This window comes from Pongo pygmaeus, chromosome X (genome assembly GCF_028885625.2).
Source record: "Pongo pygmaeus isolate AG05252 chromosome X, NHGRI_mPonPyg2-v2.0_pri, whole genome shotgun sequence".
Classification (NCBI taxonomy): Eukaryota; Metazoa; Chordata; class Mammalia; order Primates; family Hominidae; genus Pongo; species Pongo pygmaeus.
This window is the reverse complement of record NC_072396.2, coordinates 159,145,175-159,166,115: the sequence shown is the minus strand read 5'-3', so window position 1 is coordinate 159,166,115 and position 20,941 is coordinate 159,145,175. Positions and strand designations below refer to the sequence as shown.

The following is a 20,941-nucleotide window of genomic DNA, read 5'->3' as shown; positions in this document are numbered from 1 at the left end:
AATTTTTGTATTTTTAGTAGAGACGGGGTTTCACCATGTTGGCCAGGATGGTCTTGATCTCTTGACCTCCTGATCCGCCTGCCTTGGCCTCCCAAAGTGCTGGGATTACAGGCGTGACTGCAGCCGGCCAATGTCTTGGAACTATTAATAGCCATGGTGGTTGCACAACACCACATGTGCTAAATGCCACTGAATTGTTCACCTTAAAATAATTCATTTTATGTTACATGAAATTTACCTCAATAAAAATTGAATAAAAAAGAAGCTGCTCAGGTGCCGAGTAGGCAAAACTTTCACTCTTGCTTTGTATTTCTGGCTGTATCCACAAGTCGGCAGTCGTGAAATTTTCTTATAGCCTCCTGTCATATTGAAAACGCCCTGAAGTGAATATGCCAGGTCTCCATGCTTTTCTTTCCCTTCTGGACACCAGGTCCTTGGGGGCATCCAGACCCTAGCTCCTCTGTCCCAAGAGTGTTCTGGTATGTTTCGCTTTCAGACAAGGCTCGGAGATAACAGGCTATGGTTGGTTACTAGAGGCTTCAGTGTTGCTCTGTGACCTCTCAGCCCCAGGGATCCAGTCTCGGGCTGACTTTCCTCAAGGTATCTGCTTAGGCCTTTGTTGCAGGCTCGGGTCACGTTAACTTGAAGGCACAAGAACTTCCATTTTTTCCCCGACTTCTCCTCCATGTCAGAGCATCCTGCATCTTTGGATCTCTGAGGAGGTCTGACCTAAGGTCTGATCTGCTCTCTGAACTGGTTCCTCTCATCTCTATTGTGTTGAAGCAAAGCACAGACATTATATCAGTTCATCTGTAAATATTTCAGTGTGAACCTGAAATATGGATCATTTTGTTAACATAGCCTAAATCCCATACCAAAAATGTTTTAAAACAAGTCCACAATGTTAAATATGCAGTCACTGCCACCTTATTGCCTCACACATGCCATCATTCCTTTTTATTTCTGAAGGAATTTTTTTTTTTTTTTTTTTGAGACGGAGTCTCACCCTGTCGCCCAGGTTGGAGTACAATGGTGAGATCTCAGCTCACTGCACCTCTGCCTCCCAGGTTCAAGCGATTCCCCTGCCTCAGCCTCCTGAGTAGCTGGGATTACAGGCATGTGCCACCACGCTCGGCTAATTTTTGTATTTTTAGTAGAGACGGGGTTTCACCATGTTGGCCAGGCCGGTCTTGAACTCCTGACCTCGTGATCCGCCTGCCTCGGCCTCCCAAAGTGCTTTGGGAGCCACCACGCCCGGCCCTGAAGGATATTTTTTGCTGGACATAGAATTCTAAGTTGGCACTTAATTTTTGGAAATAATAAGCATTTTGAACAAATCATTCCCTTCTGACTTGCATGGTTTCTGTTGAAAAGGCAGCTGCCAGTCTTCTTGTTGCTCCTCGGATCACAGTTTTGTTTTCCTCAGGCTCCTTTTAAGATCTTTTGTTTTTCTTTGTTGTTTAGTGGTTTTGCTATGATGATGTTTAGGGTGATTTTCTTTCTCTCTTCTTTTTTGTGCAGCTGACTCTCCCCTTGGTGTGATCTTCTTTGCATTCATCCTGCTTGGGCTTCGCATTGCTACTTGGGTTTATGGCTCGATGTCTTTTGTCAATTTTGGACATTTTCAGCCATTATATTTTCAAATAGTGACTCTGCCCTAGTCTCTCATTTCTCCCCTTCTAAGGCCCCAGTTACATGTGTGTTCAACCTTTCCACTGTATCCCTACATCCTCTGGGTTCCTGTGTGAGCCGTCCTGGTGATTTTCCTCCCGCTTTGGCTTGTTTTGTTGGCTCTTCCCCCAGCTCCCCAGGGCCCCTTGCTTTGGCACATTTGCTCAGAGCGAGCTCATCCATCCTGGCCACATGCACCGATTGCACCCGGGCTATTGACCCCTCCTACAGCTGTTTCTCCATCTCAGACTTTTCCTCCAAGTTGCGGGCCATGATTAAGCTCTAGCTCAATTTGCCAAAAGCAAATTCTCAGAAATGATCAAGAATATACTCTCTCTGGCTGGGCCCAATGGCTCACGCCTGTAATCTCAGCACTTTGGGAGGCTGAGGCAGGCGGGTCACCTGAGGTCAGGAGTTGGAGACCAGCCTGGCCAACATGGTGAAACCCTGTCTCTACTAAAAGTACAAAAAATTAGCCCGGCATGATGGCGCATACCTGTAGTCCCAGCTACTCAGGAGGCCGAGGCAGGAAAATCACTTGAACCCGGGAGGCGGAGGTTGCAGCAAGCCAAGATCGTGCCACTGCACTCCAGCCTGGGCAAACAGAAGGAGACCCGTCTCAAAAAAAAAAAAAAAAAAAACAAAAAAAAAACCACATTATTTTGAAAAAAACAATAAAGTTTAGAACACTTTGTGTTGGAGAGGGTGGTCTTAACACCTTTGGTCTGTCTTGAGGGTGTCTGGGTTGACTGGTCATCGTTCTTTCTTCATAAGAGCATTCTCCAGAGTTGTCCATTTGCCTCTGTGACTGTAGGAGGTGGAGAGAGAGGGGTCCTTGACCAAGGAAGAGAAGGGAGCGCGGCTGCCAGAGGGCCAGGAGATGGGGGCCAGAGAGAAGGGGAGACTGAGAGAATATCCTTATGAAAATATTGTTTACTAACATCTGAACAGACTCTTCAAGAATGCATTGAAGAATATCTTCATGTATCTTTACCAATACGTTGATGAAGATTGACTTCATATTCCCGAGGACAGTTAAAATCTTGAATGTTCTCACAGCTAGATCATTCATGTAAATGGAAAGACAGTAATGAGGAATCTATTTTCGGGGTGACCATCCTGCCGACCCACTCCCCCTCTCTGTGAGCAGTAGCCTAGTCCATGTTGTCCACCGACTCTCTTCTTAACAGGGACCTGGGGCAGAGACAAATGGAATATTCCTTGAAATGCTGCGAGGAACTGGCTTTTGACAAGTTGGCTTTCAACAAATGAGCTGTCAGCTTATTCAGTGCCCAGGGGATTTCTCCATGTGGGTGTTGGTCAAGTCCTTGGAGTGGGACCGAATAGAAGTCGTCACTGTTTTCCCCATCTCTGTCAGCACCACCGTTTAGACCTCCTGCACCTGAGGCCTGCCGCCACCCTCCTGGGCCTCCTGGGGCGGCAGCCCTGCCAGTCTATGGGTTCCATCACGCTCCGGTGCCTTCTCTCTTCTACGTAAGCGGTGGTGCCAGAGCCCCCTCACTGGCCCCCTGGCCTCTGTCCTTCTGGCCTGTTCTTTGTGGTGCCAAAAGGGGAACTTCATAGAAGTTTTTAAATTATGAAGTATTTCAAGCAAAGGGAAAATGTACAGGATAACATAATTAACAGCCCCAGCTTTCTGAAATCTTAACATTTGCCATATTCACTTCAAATCTTATTTTTTTAGGAAATAAAACTTTAAAATATTCAGTTGAAGCCCTCATTACCCCTTTCCAGCACCATCTCCCTTCCTTGCTATTCTGGCCTCGCTATACTGGCCTCGCCATTCTCATTTGGGTGCTTATCTTTTCCACGCATGGTTTTATACTTTTACTACTTATATAATTATATACACAACAGGTAGTGATTGTTTTCTTTTAGAGATGGGGTCTCACTCTGCTGCCCAGGCTGGAGTGCAGTGGCGTGATGGCAGCTCACTGCAGCCTCGAACTCCTGGACTCAAGAGGTCCTCCTGCCTCAGCCTCCAGAGTAGCTGAGACTACAGGCGCATGCCACCACACCCGGATATTTAAAAATTATTTTTGTAGAGACAGGGTCTCACTGTGTTGTCCAGGCTGGTCTTGAATTCCTCCTGGCCTCAAACATTCCCCTTGCCTTGGCCTCCCAAAGCGCTGGGATTGCAGCTGTGAACCACTGCACCTGGCCTGCTTGTGGTTTTTTAACAGCTCTATTGAGATATAATTTACATATTATAAAATGCACCATTTTAACTACATTTCAATGGTTTTTAGTAAATGTACCGAGTTGCACAACTATTGCCATGATTCACTTTTCTCTTTTTGTTTAAATAACAGCTCTATTGAGATATAATTCACATCCCATAAAATTCACCAATTTAAAGTATACAATTCCCTGGTTTTTAGTATATTCACAGAGTTGTTCAACCATCACCACTATCTAATTCCACAATATTCTCTTTTTTTTTTTGAGACGGAGTCTCGCTCTGTCACCCAGGCTGGAGTGCAGTGGTGTGAACTCTGCTCACTGCAAGCTCTGCCTCCCGGGTTCACGCCATTCTCCTGCCTCAGCCTCCCGAGTAGCTGGGACTACAGGCGTCCGCCACCATGCCTGGCTAATTTTTTTTGTATTTTTAGTAGAGATGGGGTTTCACCGTGTTAGCCAGGATGGTCTCGATCTCCTGACCTCGTGATCCGCCCGCCTCGGCCTCCCAAAGTGCTGGGATTACAGGCGTGAGCCACCGTGCCCGGTCCTACAATATTTTCACCAGCCCCAAAGCAACCCTGTACTCATTAGCAGCCACTGCCCATCCCCCATCCCCAGCCCCTGGCACCCACTAATCTGCTTTCTGTCTCTATGGATTTGCCTATTCTGGACATTTCGTAACTAATGGAATTGTACTGGAATCTGTGGTCTTTTGTGACTTTTCAATCCTTGTAGTCACCATGTTTCTATAGCGTAACTGCAGGCTAAACTGCAGGCTAGACTTCGTGCTCAACACTGGTCCTGGGGGATTTGCGGAACAGAAGAGCACACACAGATAGTTCACACTGTCATTTCTACAACTTCTAGTCTGTGGCTATTTTTGTAAAGCTGTTACAAAAGAGTAACTACATACAAAATATATATGAATATTGGTGTGCGTGTGGCTGGTGTATGTTTGGGGTGTTCCCAGGCAGACCTGGAGTGGGAGGCAGGCTTCCCCTAGAGCCTGGGGAGGGAGGAGGAAGGCAGAAGCTGAACCCAAATCTAGTCTAGGTCAGGACCGCTCGCTGTTGGCATGAGCTCTGGGCGAGATACTGAAGGAATCTTACTTTCTCTTTTGCTCCCAAGGCAGGCATTGATGGAAGAACAGGTGAATGGTCGCCTGCAGGGACAGCTGAATGGGATTTACAACCTCAAACACAATCTGGCCTGCAGCGAAGAGAGAATGGCCTATCTATCCTATGAGAGGGCCAAGGAAATATGGGTGAGAACCTCCTGGGGGAGCCTTGTGAGAAGACTGGAGGGATGAGCGAATCTATTCTGATACCCCCAAACCAAAGCAAGACACGGGTCCTCGAGCTGCTCCCTCCTGAGGGTTCAATGGCCACACACGTTTGTTTCAGAGCTAGCAGCAGCTGATCTTTACACTCACGCTCCGCTTCCCACCATCTGGCTTAGCTGCTTTTGCCACTCTGGTGCTGCAGTGCTCACCCGTGAGCCTCTGATTCGGGAGATCTGGGGTGGAGCTGCTTCTGCTGCGGCTGCAGGTGTAGGGAGCGCCCTCTCAGAACCCCTCCTTAGACCTGGCTTCCCTCTCCTCACTTTTCCATTCCCATAGTGCCCACCCCCGTCCCTGGGTAGCTGTGTCTTGACCAGGTCCTCAGCTTCGGGAGACAGTGGATGGGAGAGTGCAGCTGGGTCAGATGAAGCTTTCCCTGTTGCTGGAGAGCCTGCGCCCTCCCCTCTGCCCTGAATGTGCTCTAGGCTCTCTGCTTCCCTCCTCGAATACCCACTCCACAGTGCTTTCTGCTCACCCCTAAGAACTCAATAAACGACCACAGCTCTGTGCTGACTTCTGGTGCGTGCATTTTCGTCTCCTGCAGGAGATCATGGAGACCTTCAAGAGCCGAATATCCAAGCTGGAGATGCTACAGCAAGTCACCCAACTGGAGGCAGCGGAGCACCTCCAAGGCCGTCCCCCGCAGATGTTGTTCAAGTTCGTGAGTCTGCTCCTCTCACTGGCAACCGTCCTCTTGGTCTTTGTCTCCACCTTGTGTGCCTGCCCCTCGTCACTGATCAGCTCACGCCTGTGCACTTGCACCATGCTGATGCTGATCGGGCTTGGGGTCCTGGCCTGGCAGAGGTGGCGTGCCATCCCTGCCACAGACTGGCAGGAATGGGTCCTCTCCAGGTGTAGACTGTACTCCAAGGACTCTGGGCCTCCAGCAGATGGACCTTAAGGGGCCAGGAGGGCCACCTGCCTTAGCTTGCTAGCTCCCTCCCTCCTCCTGGGTGTTGAGGGCATCCAGCAAGCCCTCCCCAGACAGCCCCTCCACAGCTCTTGCTTGCCGATTATGTAACCACCAGCCTGGTGAAATGGATATAGACGCCCACCTGCCTCACACTTCCGTTTTGCCAGGATCCTTTCACGCCATCGGTAGACATGAGGCTCGGGAAAACTTAAAGTCTATGAAGCGCTCTCTCCTCTTTATCCCCCTTGCACCCTCTCGAGACCCAGTGCCTGCACACACAGAGGCTCAGGTGGTCCCACACTGCAGTGAAAGCCTCTGTGACTTTGTTGGTTTTGGCAAAGATAAATTACATTTATTTTACAGGGATGGAGAAGGAGTGGGAAAGGAGAGGTGGCCAAAGCCCCGGTGGGCGGGATGGGTAGGAGGCAGACCTCATGCAGGCGATACCGAGGACACAGATGAGACCTCCGTTTTGGAGGCGCTGGAGAGTTCAGAGCCATCGTCAACCTTCTTCCCGAAAAGCTGCAAGATGCAGTTTCGAAACTGGAAGGACAGAAAGTGTTATTGAGCAGAGCAGGGAAGGGTGGAGCACTGTGCTGAATGTACGTGCCCGAGCCTTCCCTTCACCCATTCCGAATCCCATGGGGGGGTGGAGGAAGGCTTGGATTATTTCTCCTTCACACACGGGGATGTCATCTGACTTAGCAGTTGATGGTGACTACACTGGGTTGAAGTGTGTCCCCCAAAAGATGTGTTCAGGTTAAGATGAGGTCACACTGGAGCAGGGTGGGCCCTAATCGAATGACTGGTGTCCTGATAAGAAAAGGAACGCTTGGACACGGACACGCAGACAGAGGGAAGAAGACCACGTGAAGATGAAGGCAGAGACTGGGGCGACACACCTTGGAGTCAAGGAACGCCAAGGACTGCCGGCAGCCTTGCAGCTGCTTCTCCCTCTCGGCCTCCATAGGGAACCTTTCCATTTGCCAACACCCTGATTTCAGACTCAAGATTTCCAGAACCCTGAGAGAATCCATTTCTGTGGTTTGAAGCCACTGAGTTTGTGGTAGTTTGTGACGGCAGCCCCACGACACTCATCCACAGTGACAGCTAAGGGGCAGTGGTGACCTGTCCCCAGACTGTCTGGTGAGCAGCTCAGAGGAATGTTAATGAAAAGGCGTGTGGTTGTCATGTTTTTTCCAGTCCATGGATCTGGGGCAAGGTGAGGCCTAGGTAATGACAATCTAGCCCCTACCTCATCTCTCCAGCCAAGCGTCTTCCGGTACCAGGAGGGGTCTGTCTTTGCTGCTTCACCCCAAAGAGATCTGGGCCATATGAATGTCTCAAATCATGTCCTGTGTCATCACTGAAGTAACCACAATGCTTTGAGGACCCAGACCAAAGGCATTTTCTAAATATTTCAGGCCTACTCTTGACTAGCTCTAACTGCCTCTATCATCAAAACTCTCAAAAATAAAAAATATAATGGTTGAAATTAATAACATAAGAAACGGGACGAACAGCAGAATCAGCTCGGCTGAAGACCTGGGAGATAGGGCTGAGGAATCCATTCAGCAGCTGCTGCTTGAGCACCCACTGTGTGCCAGACTCTGTCCTGAGCAAAATTTGCTGTCTTCATGGAACTGCGTTCCAGAAAATTCTCTCAGAATGTGGCAGGACAGGATAATTATGTGGACAGGGTAAAAGCAAAGTTCGAGGCCTGGTGAGGTCCAGAAGTGCAGACATCTGTCTAGGAGGGGGAGTTCTGGAAAGGAGAATGGAAATAATCCAGTAAAGACAGTACTTGGCAAGATAGTTTGGGATTCCAGAAACCTAAAAAAGATCCTCATGAAAGTCAGGAAACGGGGGTCAGGGATAGAACTACACTCTGGGCATCAGTGTGCTACAACGAGTTCCCGGAAATCCACTGCAGGCCTGGTCCTACTTACTGTTTAAAAGTTACCAGAGAGAATGAACCCTTAATGAACTCTGCAGACTTGGCTTGTGTGAGTCAAAGCTGAGCCAAAGGGGCTGGAGCCATTGAGTGGCTCTAAGATGGAGGAGCAAGGAAGAGCCCAGTGGAAGGGATGGACTGGGCCTGGTGAAATGGGAGGCCTCTGCACACCTTTCTGGCCACCATCAAGTCACATCACAGCTGCGCTTTAATGAAGCCTGTAACCTACAGGAGGTGGGGGGATTTAGGTGTGTGAGCAGCTTGCTGCTGAGGCCCAATATGCCAGCTAAGGAGGCTGCCTCTGGGCAGGACCACAGCACGTCCTCCCTGAACTAACCCACGAACTCGTGAAAGCTCTTGAACTCTTGGTCAGTGTAGCCAAGGAGGGCCGGCTTTTGTTCTTATAGGAAGACAAATTCCAGAGGTTATGGCTTGAAAATGGAGAGATGAAGGTTGAGAAGGGTTGAGTCTGAACAGAAGAGGGGTACACCTAGGGTGGATATACCTAGGGCTCACCAACTCCTAGAGCGTCTGAACGCCAGGAGAGCCCCTGAAGCTCCGCAGCCATAGTTCTAGGGCCACCGGAAGGGAAGAGCACACGGCACACAGACGCTTTGGGAAATTCCACCCTCAGGCCGAGACTATAAAGGATTCCAGAGGGCACACCTAAGCCTTCTGCTAAGGGCCAGCTGGAGCTCTGGCTGGGGCTGGGTCACATGCTGAGACTTTCCCGGTCATTTCCCTGGAGGGTCCCCCAGATGCTCCGCGGGCTTCTTATCAGAGACATGATTCCAGGTGGGTCCATCACTGCGCCCTTCTAGGGCACACGGTATTTTGAGTGGGATCTGCTGATGGTGTTGCTTACCTGCCGGTTCATAAAGACATAGATAACGGGGTTGTAGATAGTGGCACTTTTGGCAAAGAAGGCTGGCAGGGCAGCCATCAAAGGGTGGAAGGGGTAGCCAGGGTTGGCAGCAGCAAAGCATGCGAAGAAGGCATATGGTCCCCAGCAGAAGCAGAATGCCAGGACCATCACCACCACCATGCGCGTCACTTCCTTCTCTGCCTTCTGGGTGGATTCAGACTCTTTCTGCTGCTTTGCCACCTGAGGGAGACAGGGACAGTGAGCTGGGGGTTGGGGAGCAGCAAGAGGCAGGTGACCCAGGCATAGGGAGTTGTGGGGAGGAGGAGAGGAGCCCAGCAGCCATCTTCCAGCCCTGAGTGGAGCACAGCCCGCCCCAGGCAGACATGGTGGCCTCAGGCTGGCCCTGGGGGAGTTCTAGAATTGGAGGTGGCACGCAGCTAGGCGTGGGCTAAGATGACCCCAGAGCTGGATCTAACAAGCTCCTTTGCTTCACCTGATCCTTTAACAGACTGTCCTGTCCTGCGCTCAGACCTGAGCATGGAGGCCTGATTTGATTGATCACTGGGCGTGGAGAATGAGGGAGCTAACGAGATGGAGATGGCGGGGGAGGCAAAAGCAGCGGCTGGCGGGGTGTGCGATGGGAGTGTCAGAGCAATGCATACACTTCCCTCAGGCTTCCTAGGCCAGGTTGGCCACTCTGTGGGCTAAATCCTGCCCTGGACTCACGGTGAGGCAGCTGAGGGCAGCTGTGGTGGGGTGGCTCCTTCATGCCTGCTGGGAGGAAGGAGACGAATGGCCTCCAGGCAGAGGCACTGTGGGGGAGGCCACAGAGGCCAGCCACCGCCTGCCAGGGATGAGGGACTGACGGCAGACAGATGAGTGGGGATGAGAGAGGGAGTGTGAGGGCTGGAATGCAGGGACAGCTGATACAGCAGGGCTGGGGGCACATTCTGGAGCTGGGGCTCTACCATCCCAGACTAATACAGCTGAAGCCATGGTTGGGTACCTGTGGGGCCTTCACCCCAAGGTGGCGGGCTGAGGGGTCCTTTCACAGGCTCACAGGCTCCTCTAGAGAGAGCTTGGCAGGCATGCCCATCCAATTGTGGGCACAGGCAGCTTCATATAGGAAAGCCAGCACCCTGAAAGGGTTCCCACTGCTAACAGAGAGAACCAGCCTGGCTCTCCTCCCTTGCTCTGACTTCCTGCAGGGCTCCCAGTGGTAACCTAGTCTAGGGGTGGGGGGCGACGGCTGTGGCCGGGATCAGCTTCCCAGGGCAGAGGGCCAGACATAGACGGTGGAGAGTGGGTCAGGGGGGCAAATGGCACACTCGGGTCCACTCCTTGGTCGGCCCCACAGCCTATGAAAGGGACAAGGGTACTCCGGTGGCAGCCTCATAAAAACACGCCTTGATTTGCAGGTGTCACTTGCTGATGTGGCTGCTCCACTGTACTCTGTGGGAAAGGCAGCCTTTCCACCCCGGGGAGAACTGTCCAGGGTTGGGGCAAGGCAGACCTCTGTTCCCTTAGTGGACTCCTCCAGGGAGGGAGGGGCAGTGCTTTCCCGTCTCACAGAGCTGAGGACAACGGGGCTGGAGCTGAACCTGCAGCCACTGGTACAGCCCCAAAGGAATCGCCTGATTCTCATCGCTGGATTAGTATTTTCTTATAGGGGTAAAATCCTCTTCTCTATGGATTTTTGAAAAACTAGTTTAGGAGTCTCAGTGGACTGATTTGAGGGCAGAGCAGCTTAGGGGCAGGAGCGGGGTGAGGCCAGGAGGAATCGGGGGGCTTACGGCTCGGATGGCCAGCCACACTTGGAGATAGCAGAGCACGATGATGCTGAGTGGGGTGATGCAGCAGGTGACCATGAGGACAATCATGTAAGACTGCACCCCGGGGTACGAGCTGCCGCTGAACACGTCTGGGCCGCATGAAGTCTTCAGGCCATGGGGCCAGTACCTGGAGAGAAGGGCCGGCAGCCAGTCCTGATGCGGGGGGAAGGGGTGACCCAGGACCCCTGGCCCAGGCATGGTGCTAACTCGGGTGGGGTTTGTTTTTTTAAATTGAGGTGAAATTCACGTTGCAGGAGATTACCCAAATTGCAGTGATCAATTTGGTGGCAGTCACCCCCTCTGCTTCTAGAACATTTTCATCAACCCAAAACAAAACCGTTGGGTAGGATTTTGGTTAATCTTTGTCCATTTTTAGATGTCATGCCTTTCCTCTTTTTAAAATTGTGGTAAAATACACATAACATAAAATGTACCATTATAGGCCAGGCACAATGGCTCACGCCTATAGTCCCAGCAGATTTGGAGGCAGAGGCAGGAGGATTGCTTGAGCCCAGGAGTTCAAGACTAGCCTGGAACACATAGTGAGATCTTGTCTCTACAAAAAATAAAAAAAATTAGCCAGGTGAAGTGATGCACCTGTAGGCCCAGCTCCTCAGGAAGCTGAGGTAGGAGGATCACTTGAGCCCAGGAGGTTGAGGCTGCAATGAGCCATAATTACACCACTGCACTGTGCCAGCCTGAGTGAAAGAGTGAGACCCTGTCTCAAAAAAAAAAAAAAATAAGTACCATTATGACCTTTGGTGCATTCACAATGCTGTGCAACCATCTCCACTATCTGCTTCCAGAACATTTTCATCTTCCCAATCACTCCCCTTCTTTACAAAGGGATTGTGAGGTTCTGTCTTGTCCTGACCTTCTGAGAACACCCATGAAGAGCTGAGTCTTTTATCTGAGGTCAGCTAGGCCGTGACTGAAATAAAGGGCCCTGCTCACTTGGTGGCCTGGAGGATTAAATGAGATAACCCGCGGGAGAGCCTCCACCAGGGTCAGCTTGCCACACATGTTTGATAACGGGCAGCTGTGTGGGGCATGGCGGCATGAGGAGGGCGGGAGACAGAGACAGGCTTCCACAAGGTTTGTTTCCTAAAATTGTGGAACGTTCTCAAGGAAAGAACATTCCCTCTCCAAACACCACGAGAACTTATTCACGAGCTTGTCGATAAAACAGTGAAATGCTGTCCCATCCAGTCCATCCCAATCAAACATTTGAGCCACTTGCTTGGCCTGGCCAGGACATGTGCTCTGTAGGCCCAGGTGGATCTATGACCCAAGCAGCCTCTGAAAGGTGGGGGGCGGGGTGGGGCAGCATGTGCAAGAAAGAGACCTGGAATGCAAACACGCTGTGCGTTCACTGACAGCTGTGCTGATGGCTTGAGCTCCGTGTGCGCCTGTGACCTGATCGTGCTTGGGACGAATATGTTTCCAGAGGTTCGGGGACCACAGAGCCATTTCTATGTTGCAGCCACATTCATACATTGATAGACATTGCACGCTCAGAGGGGCCCAGAGAAAGGAAGTGATTTGTCTTAAGGTCACAGAGTCTGAATGTGCCCACCCCATCTTGCGCCCTCGCACCCTTACCTGCTCCAGCCAAAGATGGGCGGGGCTGTCCACACAGCAGCCCAGACCCAGGAGAAGACAATGCCCACAATGGCCAGCTTGGCATCAAATCTCACGTTGCCAAAGGGCTTGCAGACCACCATCCATCTCTCCCAGGAAATGATGGCCAGGGACCAGAGACCTGTGATCCCTATGGGGAGAGCAGACAGATGAGGGCTTTGAGCGGAAGCAAAGGTGGGAAGCAAAGCTTCCCACTGTCCTGCTTAGACCCCAAACGTCTGCACACAGAATTCAGGGCTCCACGGACTGAGGTGGAAAAAACGACTTTCTTTCCACCAACCTCGAACAGACACTGGGCATTTCCTTCCATTATGAACGTGGCAGTATTAGCAGTACCCGTGACTCGGTCAGCAAGACAGATCACAGATGTTTTCCTGTCAATTCACAGAGGTGGCAGGCTGTTTAAATATCATTTATGTTCATCACTACTCTGAAATAACAGTGGTTGTCAGACGGGATCCTGTTATTTAATACCTTAATACTGAGTGGTGTCAGTAATACGTTTAATACATGCTTTTATTTTTATTTAGTTTTTGAGACAGAATCTCACTCTGTTGCCCAGGCTGAGTGCAGTGGTGCCATCATAGCTCACTGCAGCCTTGACCTCCTGAGCTCAAGCGATCCTCCCGCCTGAGCCTCCTGAGTAGCTGGGACTACTGGTGTGCCACCATGCCCAGCTGTTTTCATTTGTTGTAGAGAAGAGGTCTCACTATGTTGCCCAGGCTGGTCTCAGACTCCTGGAGGCAAGCAGTCCTCTCACCTCAGCCTCCCAAAGTGCTGGGATTAGAGGCATGAGCCTGACCAATAAATGCTTTTAACTAAAGACTATGTTACTGATGAATGTTTAATACTTTGATAACTGTATTTCAATATAATTTGCTGCCTTTGTAATCCTATGGGTCTCATTTTATGCGTTTGCAAAAATTCTTCTGAGATGGGGTCCACAGGCTTCCCAGATGGCCAAGGGCATCCGTGGACCAAAACTGGTGGGGAAGTGCTGGCTGCTTGGCACCTGACTGACCCAAGAACAGACCATGAGCAGAGGCAAGGGTGAGCGGGAGACCATGGCAGAAACGGAGACAGACGTGGGCGGAGATGCAGGGGGGCACTCAGGAAGGGCCGTGTGACCGCCGAGGCCATGCCTGCTGCAGAGAGCACTCGGACCTGGGGATGGACCTTCTCTGCCTGACCTTCCCTTGGCTCCCCTTCTAGACTGTCGGGGTAGTGCCGGGACTTGGACAAGCACTCTCTCTGGTCTGGGCCATCGTGGGTACAATTTGAGGCAGTTAACAGGGGGTGAGGTTGGGGAGGCTGCTAAGAGTGGTGGGGAGGCAAGAGCAGGAGCTGCTGCTGCTGCTGGATGTGGGGTCTCCTCCTCCTGAAATAAAGTCCCAGCTCCTGGGCGTGACGTCTGAGGCCTCTGAGACCCGGGCCTGCCCACCTCGTGTCCGGCAGCCACGGCTGCTTGGTGGTACTCTACCCACTCGAACCACAAACTGCTCCCAGCCGCTCCTCCACCACCTGCCCCAGGCCCCTTCTTGTCTGAGAGGACTGATGATGGTACTGTGTGGTCGCCGTCTGGCTATAGGGCCCCCTCCTTAGCACAGAGCCTGGCACACTGGTACCTCTCGGCCACTGTCTCCTGACCTGAGCGGAATAGTGGCCCACAGAGATATTAGTGATGGGGATGGGGAGAGGATCTGGGAATTGTGTCTCCTCCGGGAAAAGCAGATGCTGGTGAGCTGAAAGAGCAGGCATCCCTAATTGCAGGGGAGTTCTGTCCAGGGTGCCCAGAGTCCCCGCCCCCCTACTGTTCTGGGGTTGTCTGGCTCTGTATCTGTCTCCTCCCACACCAGCCCCACAGCTCCAAACTGGCTGTCCCCGGGCAGAGCCTGACTCAAGAGTAGGAACTCAGGGTATGTTTGACTCAAGGGAGCTGAATTTAATGTGAGTGTTCAGATGGAAGCCTCCAGAACCCTTCAGTATATGGATGTGAGGCACAGATGTGGAGGGAGACAGGCCTACAGGAGCGGCTGGGCCCGGGTCATCATGAGGTGGCCGGAGGGGCTTGCAGGGTGAATGAGTGGTTTCCGCTGAGCCTGGGCCCTGACTGGCTTACCACACAGGGAGACGGTGTAGCCCTCCAGGACACACATAGGATGGCCCAGCACGAAGTAGCCATAGATCTGGTTCACAACACTGATAGTGCTGGCGATGACGGTCTCTGCTAGGTCAGCGATCGCCAGGTTCACCAGGATCCAGTTCAGCGGATGGCGCAGCTTCTTGAACTTCATAGTGGCCGCCAGCACAAGCCCATTTGTGAAGACGGATGCGATGACCACAAAGATCATCCAGACACTGGTGAGGTGGTACACCCATCTGGGAGCGATGTGGTAATTCGGGCCTTCGAAGGGGTCTGGGGGCAGGAGGCAGAGGAGAGAGAGGAGCTGGGCTGCAGCACCGCCTGTCTGTACCAGTGCTGATCCCACCTCTCCCCTCCCCCTCCTGCCCTCCTGCCTTTGCAGTTGGCTCTTTCCCTCCAGCTTTGTCCATCCTCAGACAGTCTCCCCTCCATCCTGTCCCTCAAGCCAGACACCATCACCTGCTGGTTACTGGCACTGGCACCTTGAACTTAACAGAACTCCTCATCGTCTCCTCCATCTGATTCCCCACTCCCAGTGTGCAGTCACCCCACTTCCCTGCTCCCCTCTTCCCTTTGCCCCAGCCCCACCTCCTACCTCCCAGAGTCCTCTGCCCTTCCATAGACAAACGCTTTCCTTGTGTAAAGCCCAGCTCATATGCATTTGCCTTCCAGAAGCCTTTCCAGATTCCCCAGCTGGTGGCAACTCACCCCCTTGAGGGGAAGACCACTACCCACCTCTGTCACCTTCTGTCACACATAGGAGTTACTGTTCATGATGATCTGAATGTATGTGCCCCCCATAAATTCCTGTGTTGAAATCCCAACCCCCAGGGTGATGGTATTAGGAGGTGGGGCCTTTGGCAGGTCATTTAGGTCATGTGTGCAGAGCGAGTGGGGCCCTCATGAATGGGATTAGTGCCCTTATAAAAGAGGTCTTAGAAGCTGGGCATGGTGGCTCACGCCTGTAGCCCCAGCTACTCAGGAGGCCAACGTGGGAGGATCACTTGAGCCTTTGGGAACAGCCCAAATTAGCTGGGAATGGTGGCTCATGCCTGTAATCCCAGCACTTTGGGAAGCTGAGGCAGGAGGGTTGCTTGAGTCCAGGAGTTCAAATCCAACCTGGGCAACATGGCATGCCCATGTAAAAAAAAATTTTTTTTAATTAAAACTTAAAAAAAAAAAAGAGTCCCTATAGTGCTCTCTAGCTCTCTTTCTACCATGCGAGGATACAATGAGTTGTTGGCAATCTGCAGTCAGGAAGAGGGTCCTCGCCAGAGCCCACCACATTAGCACCCTGACTTCCAGCCTCCAGAGCTGTGAGAAATAAATTTGTCATTTAAAAGCCACCCAATCTATGGTGATTTCTCTTTTATTCTTTTCTTTTCTTTTCCTTTCTTTTCTTTTCTTTTTTTTTTTTTTTTCAGACAAAGTCTTGCTCTGTCACCCAGGCTGGAGTGCACTGATGTGATCTCGGGTCACCGCAACCTCCTCCTCCTGGGTTCAAGCGATTCTCCTGCCTCAGCCTCCCGAGTAGTAGCTGGGATTTACAGGCACCCACCACCACATTCAGCTAATTTTTGTACTTTTAGTAGACATGGGGTTTCACCATGTTGACCAGGCTGGTCTCAAATTCCTGACCTCAAGAGATCCTTCTGCCTTGTCCTCCCAAAGTACTGGGACTGCAGGCGTGAGCCCCCGCGCACAGCCTGGTAATTTCTTATAGCAGCCAGTACTGAGACACAAGTACAAGTCTTGTCTTTCTCACCAGAGACTGTGACTCATTCATCCTTACAGAGCGTCCAGCATACAATAGATGCTCAGAAAATAAATGAATGAAGAAATTAATCAATGAATGTGTTATGAGTTGAATTCTGTCCCCACCCAAATTCATATGTTGGAGTCCTAACCCCAATACCTCAGAATGTGACCATTTTCGGAGATAGGGTCTTTACAGAAATGGTCAAGTTTAAATGAGGTCATTAGGGTGGGCCCTAATCCAATATGACTGGTGTCCTGATTATGATTATTATATATTTAGAGATACAGTCGGCTGGGAGCGGTGGCTCACGCTTGTAATCCCAGCACTTTGGGAGGCCGAGGGGGTGGATCACTTGAGGTCAGGAGTTCAAAACCAGCCTGGCCATGGTGAAACCCCGTCTCTACTAAAAATACAAAAAAAAATTAGCCAGGTGTGGTGGCGGGTGCCTGTAGTCCCAGCTACTCAGGAGGCTGAGGCGGGAGAATCACTTGAACCCAGGAGGCAGAGGTTGCAGTGAGCTGAGATCACGCCACTGCACTCCAGCCGGGGAGACAGAACAAGACTCCGTCTCAAAAAAAAAAAAAAAAAGCAAAAAATAGAGATAGAGTCTGGCTCTGGCACCCAGGCTGGAGTACAGTGGCACAATCATAGCTCACTGCAACGTGGAACTCCTGGGCTCAAGCGATCCTCCTGCCTCAGCCTCTTGAGTATCTGGGACTACAGCCGTGCATTACCACAACGGCAATTTTTTTATTTCTGTAGAGATGGGGTCTGGCTATGTTGCTTAGGCTGGTCTCGAACTCCTGACTTCAAGTGACCCTCCCGCCTTGGCCTCCCAAGTAGCTGGGACTACAGACAAATTATTTCTCCTTTTTATTCTGTAGGAGTTTGCTAGGGCTCTACACCTTTTGTGTTGGAAGGATCTTCGTCATAACATTGTTTTTGGCAGATTACTTGAAGGGATCGCAAGCCACAGACCTGCTGCCATATGAGGCCTCATGGAGAGTCCCAAGATTTATCAAGAGATTCTTTAGCTGTGTGTTAGAAAAGCCCAACTCAAGCTAGCTTAAGAAAAATGGGGATTTCCTGGCTACGGCCAGGAGAGACAGATAAATCTCACCCCTAGCACAGCTGGATCCCACAAGGCCTCTGCTGCCCTCTGTGCACGGGCCCCATTTGTTCCTAACACAGGGAGCTTCCAGAAACCCACAGACAATGTCTGCAATCCCAATACCTGGCACTGGCTCCCCAGGAACCCCCAGTATGAGCAGTAGGGACAGACCATTGACAATTGAAGACCTGCATGGCGTCAGTCTCCGTGCAGAAGGAAGCAGAGGGGAGCAATGGGGTTGCTGATGGACCTAAGAACAGAGAACCCCCAAACTGTCGGCAGCTCTTCCCTGGGAAGTACCTCGGGTGAACTGGGGAAGAGCAGCTGAGACTGGGAGGGTTTGGGACACTCTGGCCTGCAGGCAAGTGCAAGGGGCTGGAGCAATCTAGGTGCTACGACCTCTGAAAACAAGGCAGCCAGTGCCCTTCCCTGGCAACCCTTGCAGTCCAAATTGGGCAGTGCAGGGACAAGGGGGCAAAGGAGAGAACAGGTCCCAGCAGCAGTGGGGGAGGGGACAGGAGCTGCCACTAGTGTAACTAGAGCTGGTGTCATGGCCTACCCCTCCCTCCTGAAAGTTCTGGAACTGATTTCATGAAGCAACGAGCAAGAGAATCAAAGTCAACTCCCAGGCAAAGTGATTCGAGGAAATACAGGTAGATAGGGAAGGGGCGGGGTGGTGGCGCAGAGAAGCCAGACTTCTTCAAATACACCTTCTTTTCTAGATTTTAATTTGAAACTTTTAACTGTTTTATTACATAATTATAAAACAAAATTTAAGTGGCCGGGGGTGGTGGCTCACACCTGTAATCCCAGCACTTTGGGAAGCCGAGGTGGGCGGATGACTTGAGGTCAGCAGTTCGAGACCAGCCTGGCCAACATGGTGAAACCCCGTCTCTACTAAAACTAAAAAAAAATCAGCTGGGCGTGGTGGTGGGCACCTGTAGTCCCACCTCCTTGGGAGGCTGAGGCAGGAGAATCGCTTGAATCCAGGAGGCGGAGGTTGCAGTGAGCTGAGATCGCGCCACTGCACTCCAGCCTGGGCGACAGAGTAAGACTGTCTCGAAAAAGTAAAATAAAATAAAACAAAATAAAAATTTAAATTTACAGAGCAGTCTCTGAAAATCAGCAACAAAAGAAATGAAGCTAAATGCATATCCACTGAGTGGCATATCACTTAGAGAGGGACTATTCTAAGGGACTTGAAACACACTGGTTTACTACACAACCTAGTGGCATATACCCTCAGGGTAAGAAGACCTGTGAAGATGTTAAGGTTTTGGTCACCAATAGGTGAAGGCAGGGTAAGGTGTCCGAATGCCGTCATTTTCCATCCCCAGTGGTTTAATTGGTCTGGGCATTGAGTTTCAGTAGCTGCCAACACCCCAGAAAAGAGACACTCTCCTTGCCAAAACACACCAACAAATCCAACCTGCCTCTGGTCAGATCCTCAGACCAACTACTAATTTACAGAAAAATCATAATGAACAACGTCAGAGGGGCCTGTTAGGCTACGTCACGAACGACTTGCTTTCTTCCACAAATAAATTGCAGGGAGATAGAAAGGGAACCTCTAGATTCAAAGGTAGTCAAAAGGCATATCAATCAATCTGAGTGTGTGGACCTTATTTGAGCCCTGATTCAAGCAGACTGAAAATACGTATGACATTTTTTGAACACTACTAGGATATTTGAAGCTATTCAGGAAATATTGTTACACTTGTCGGTGTGATGATGACTTGTGGTTATGTATTGAGAAGAGCCCTTTCCTCCTAGAGGAACATAGTAAAGATTTACAGAGGGAAGGGTGTGATGTCTTGGATTTGCTTCCAAGAATCAGGAAGAAAGGGTAGTGCAGGGGTTACAGATGAAATGAGATGAAACCGTGGAAGCTGAGTGATGGGTACCGGGGTTCATTACACTCTTCCCTCTACTTTAGTAGATGCTTGAAGTTTTGTGGAAAAAAAAAACCCACCCCAACATTTGAAAAGAGTGCATTGAAGCATCATGCATTGATGAAGTCTGGGGGCATCTAGGAAGAGACTGTTGCATTGCCACCAAGGAAATTCTGGGCACAGTCATATTGAAGTCAACTGCAAGATCCTCATCCGGTTTGGTCTGGGCACTCTGTCACTAATTGGCACTCGGTCCTGGCCAGCCCACAGCGGGATATTTATTGGCAACCAAGGAGCTGGCGTGGCTTCTGGAAACCACAGCCTGCACGATGTTGTTGTTTTTTGTTTTGTTTTGTTTTGAGACAGAGTCTCACTCTGTGGCCAGGCTGGAGCACAGTGGCGTGATCTCGGCTCACTGCAACCTCCACCTCCCGGGTTCAAGCGATTCTCCTGCCTCAGCCTCCTGAGTAGCTGGGACTACAGGCATGCGCCACCAAGCCCAGCTAATTTTTGCATTTTTAATAGAGATGGGGTTTCAGTATGTTGGCCAGGATGGTCTCTATCTGTTGACCTCGTCATCTGCCCGCCTCTGCCTCCCAAAGTGCTGGGATTACAGGCGTGAGCCACTGCGCCCGGCCTGCACGATGTTCTTGAAGGCACCAAAGGAATTTGGTTTGGAGGAGGGACCCGGGGAGAGGGCCAGTAGTGGGGCGGTCAGTGGCGTCCTCAGCTTCTGTGAGGGCCTGTGTGCAAAACTTTTGGATTGGGCAACTCCCAATGGCAGAACTCGGGCTGCCCTGATGAGAGCTTTCAGCTTTCTGTTGGGCTCCAGTGCTCTCTCCCAGGATGGCTCCAAATGGAAAGACGGCCCTGGGCACCAATGCAGCCTCTTCCCCCAGAGGTGTGCACCAAAAGCCATGTGTCCCCATCATGGAGTTTGACAAAATGACTGCTACAGCCTTTGCCGACCCTGAAGTTCTAGAAGTTTCTTGCTCTCTGCTGCTGTCTTCCCTACCCTCCCACCTCCCTTGGGTGTGTCAGTATGTTGCCTCCTTTTGGCTTCAAATGTAAAGACAGACCCAGCTCTTCCCCAGGAAGCTGAGGGACTCCGGGGAATGAGAGGTCACTCGCTAGCCGTGAACACACTCATCTACGGGCCACAAAGGAAGAGCACATAAACTCTGCCCCGGCCACGGATTCTCAAAGGGGCTGGGAAGCCTGTGTTGCTTGAGAATGCATATTCGATATTATGGTGTCGTTCTAGATTTGGAGAGGACCCCCCAGTTCATGTCATCAGAAAAGCTATGGGAGAAAGCCTTCTCTGCTGGTGGGGACATGCGGAAGAGAGATTCCCTTGGGCGGGGCAGGTGGGTGGCCGATGGCCCCCAGTGCAGCCACCCAGCCTCCACGGGCCTGCTGGCTCACCTCTGGTGGAGTTGCTGTTGGTGTAGGTGAAGATGCTGGACTGGGTGCTGTCCTCATAGCTGTCCTGCGGATGGCGGCCTGCGAGCCTTTGGAGGCTCCACTGCTGGGCCATGGCTATGGAAAGCCCTGTCCCCGACGGCAGCCAGCCCTGGCGCATCACCTGAGGGTCACGGCGCTTTATACTGGCCTGTGGG

The 20,941-nt window shown here is 51.2% G+C and overlaps 2 protein-coding genes across 5 annotated transcripts in view; one reads left to right on the top strand and one right to left on the bottom strand.

Annotated features, from left to right (window-relative positions):
* The window catches only part of TEX28 (testis expressed 28), a 26,574-nt gene extending 20,239 nt beyond the window's left edge, over positions 1 to 6,335 (top strand). For 3 of the 4 annotated variants that reach the window (XM_054471535.1, XM_054471534.1, XM_054471533.1), the window contains exons 4-5: positions 5,002 to 5,137; positions 5,757 to 6,276. In XM_054471535.1, the coding sequence (XP_054327510.1) occupies positions 5,002 to 5,137; positions 5,757 to 6,113 (493 nt within the window). In that variant the 3' untranslated portion in view covers positions 6,114 to 6,276. Of the gene's footprint in view, positions 1 to 5,001; positions 5,138 to 5,756 lie in introns of all 4 variants that reach the window. The other variant, XM_054471532.1, reaches the window with a different exon arrangement.
* Positions 6,247 to 20,941, bottom strand: OPN1MW3 (opsin 1, medium wave sensitive 3). The gene is made up of 6 exons (XM_054471536.1): positions 20,748 to 20,941; positions 14,537 to 14,833; positions 12,379 to 12,547; positions 10,738 to 10,903; positions 8,945 to 9,184; positions 6,247 to 6,668 (listed from the first exon to the last, which is right to left on the bottom strand). The coding sequence occupies exons 1-6, from the start codon at positions 20,902 to 20,904 to the stop codon at positions 6,558 to 6,560; spliced, it is 1,140 nt and encodes a 379-aa protein (XP_054327511.1). The 5' UTR covers positions 20,905 to 20,941; the 3' UTR covers positions 6,247 to 6,557.

What these genes read in the sequence shown, in the direction of transcription:
- OPN1MW3 (XM_054471536.1), bottom strand. Translation starts at nt 20,904, where the DNA reads ATGCGCCAGGGCTGGCTGCCGTCGGGGACAGGGCTTTCCATAGCCATG. An exon ending in CCCATCTTTGGCTGGAGCAG is followed by an intron (nt 10,904 to 12,378) that starts GTAAGGGTGCGA and finishes CCTTCTCTCCAG; the next exon opens with GTACTGGCCCCATGGCCTGA. An exon ending in ATGTCTTTATGAACCGGCAG is followed by an intron (nt 6,669 to 8,944) that starts GTAAGCAACACC and finishes CTGTCCTTCCAG; the next exon opens with TTTCGAAACTGCATCTTGCA.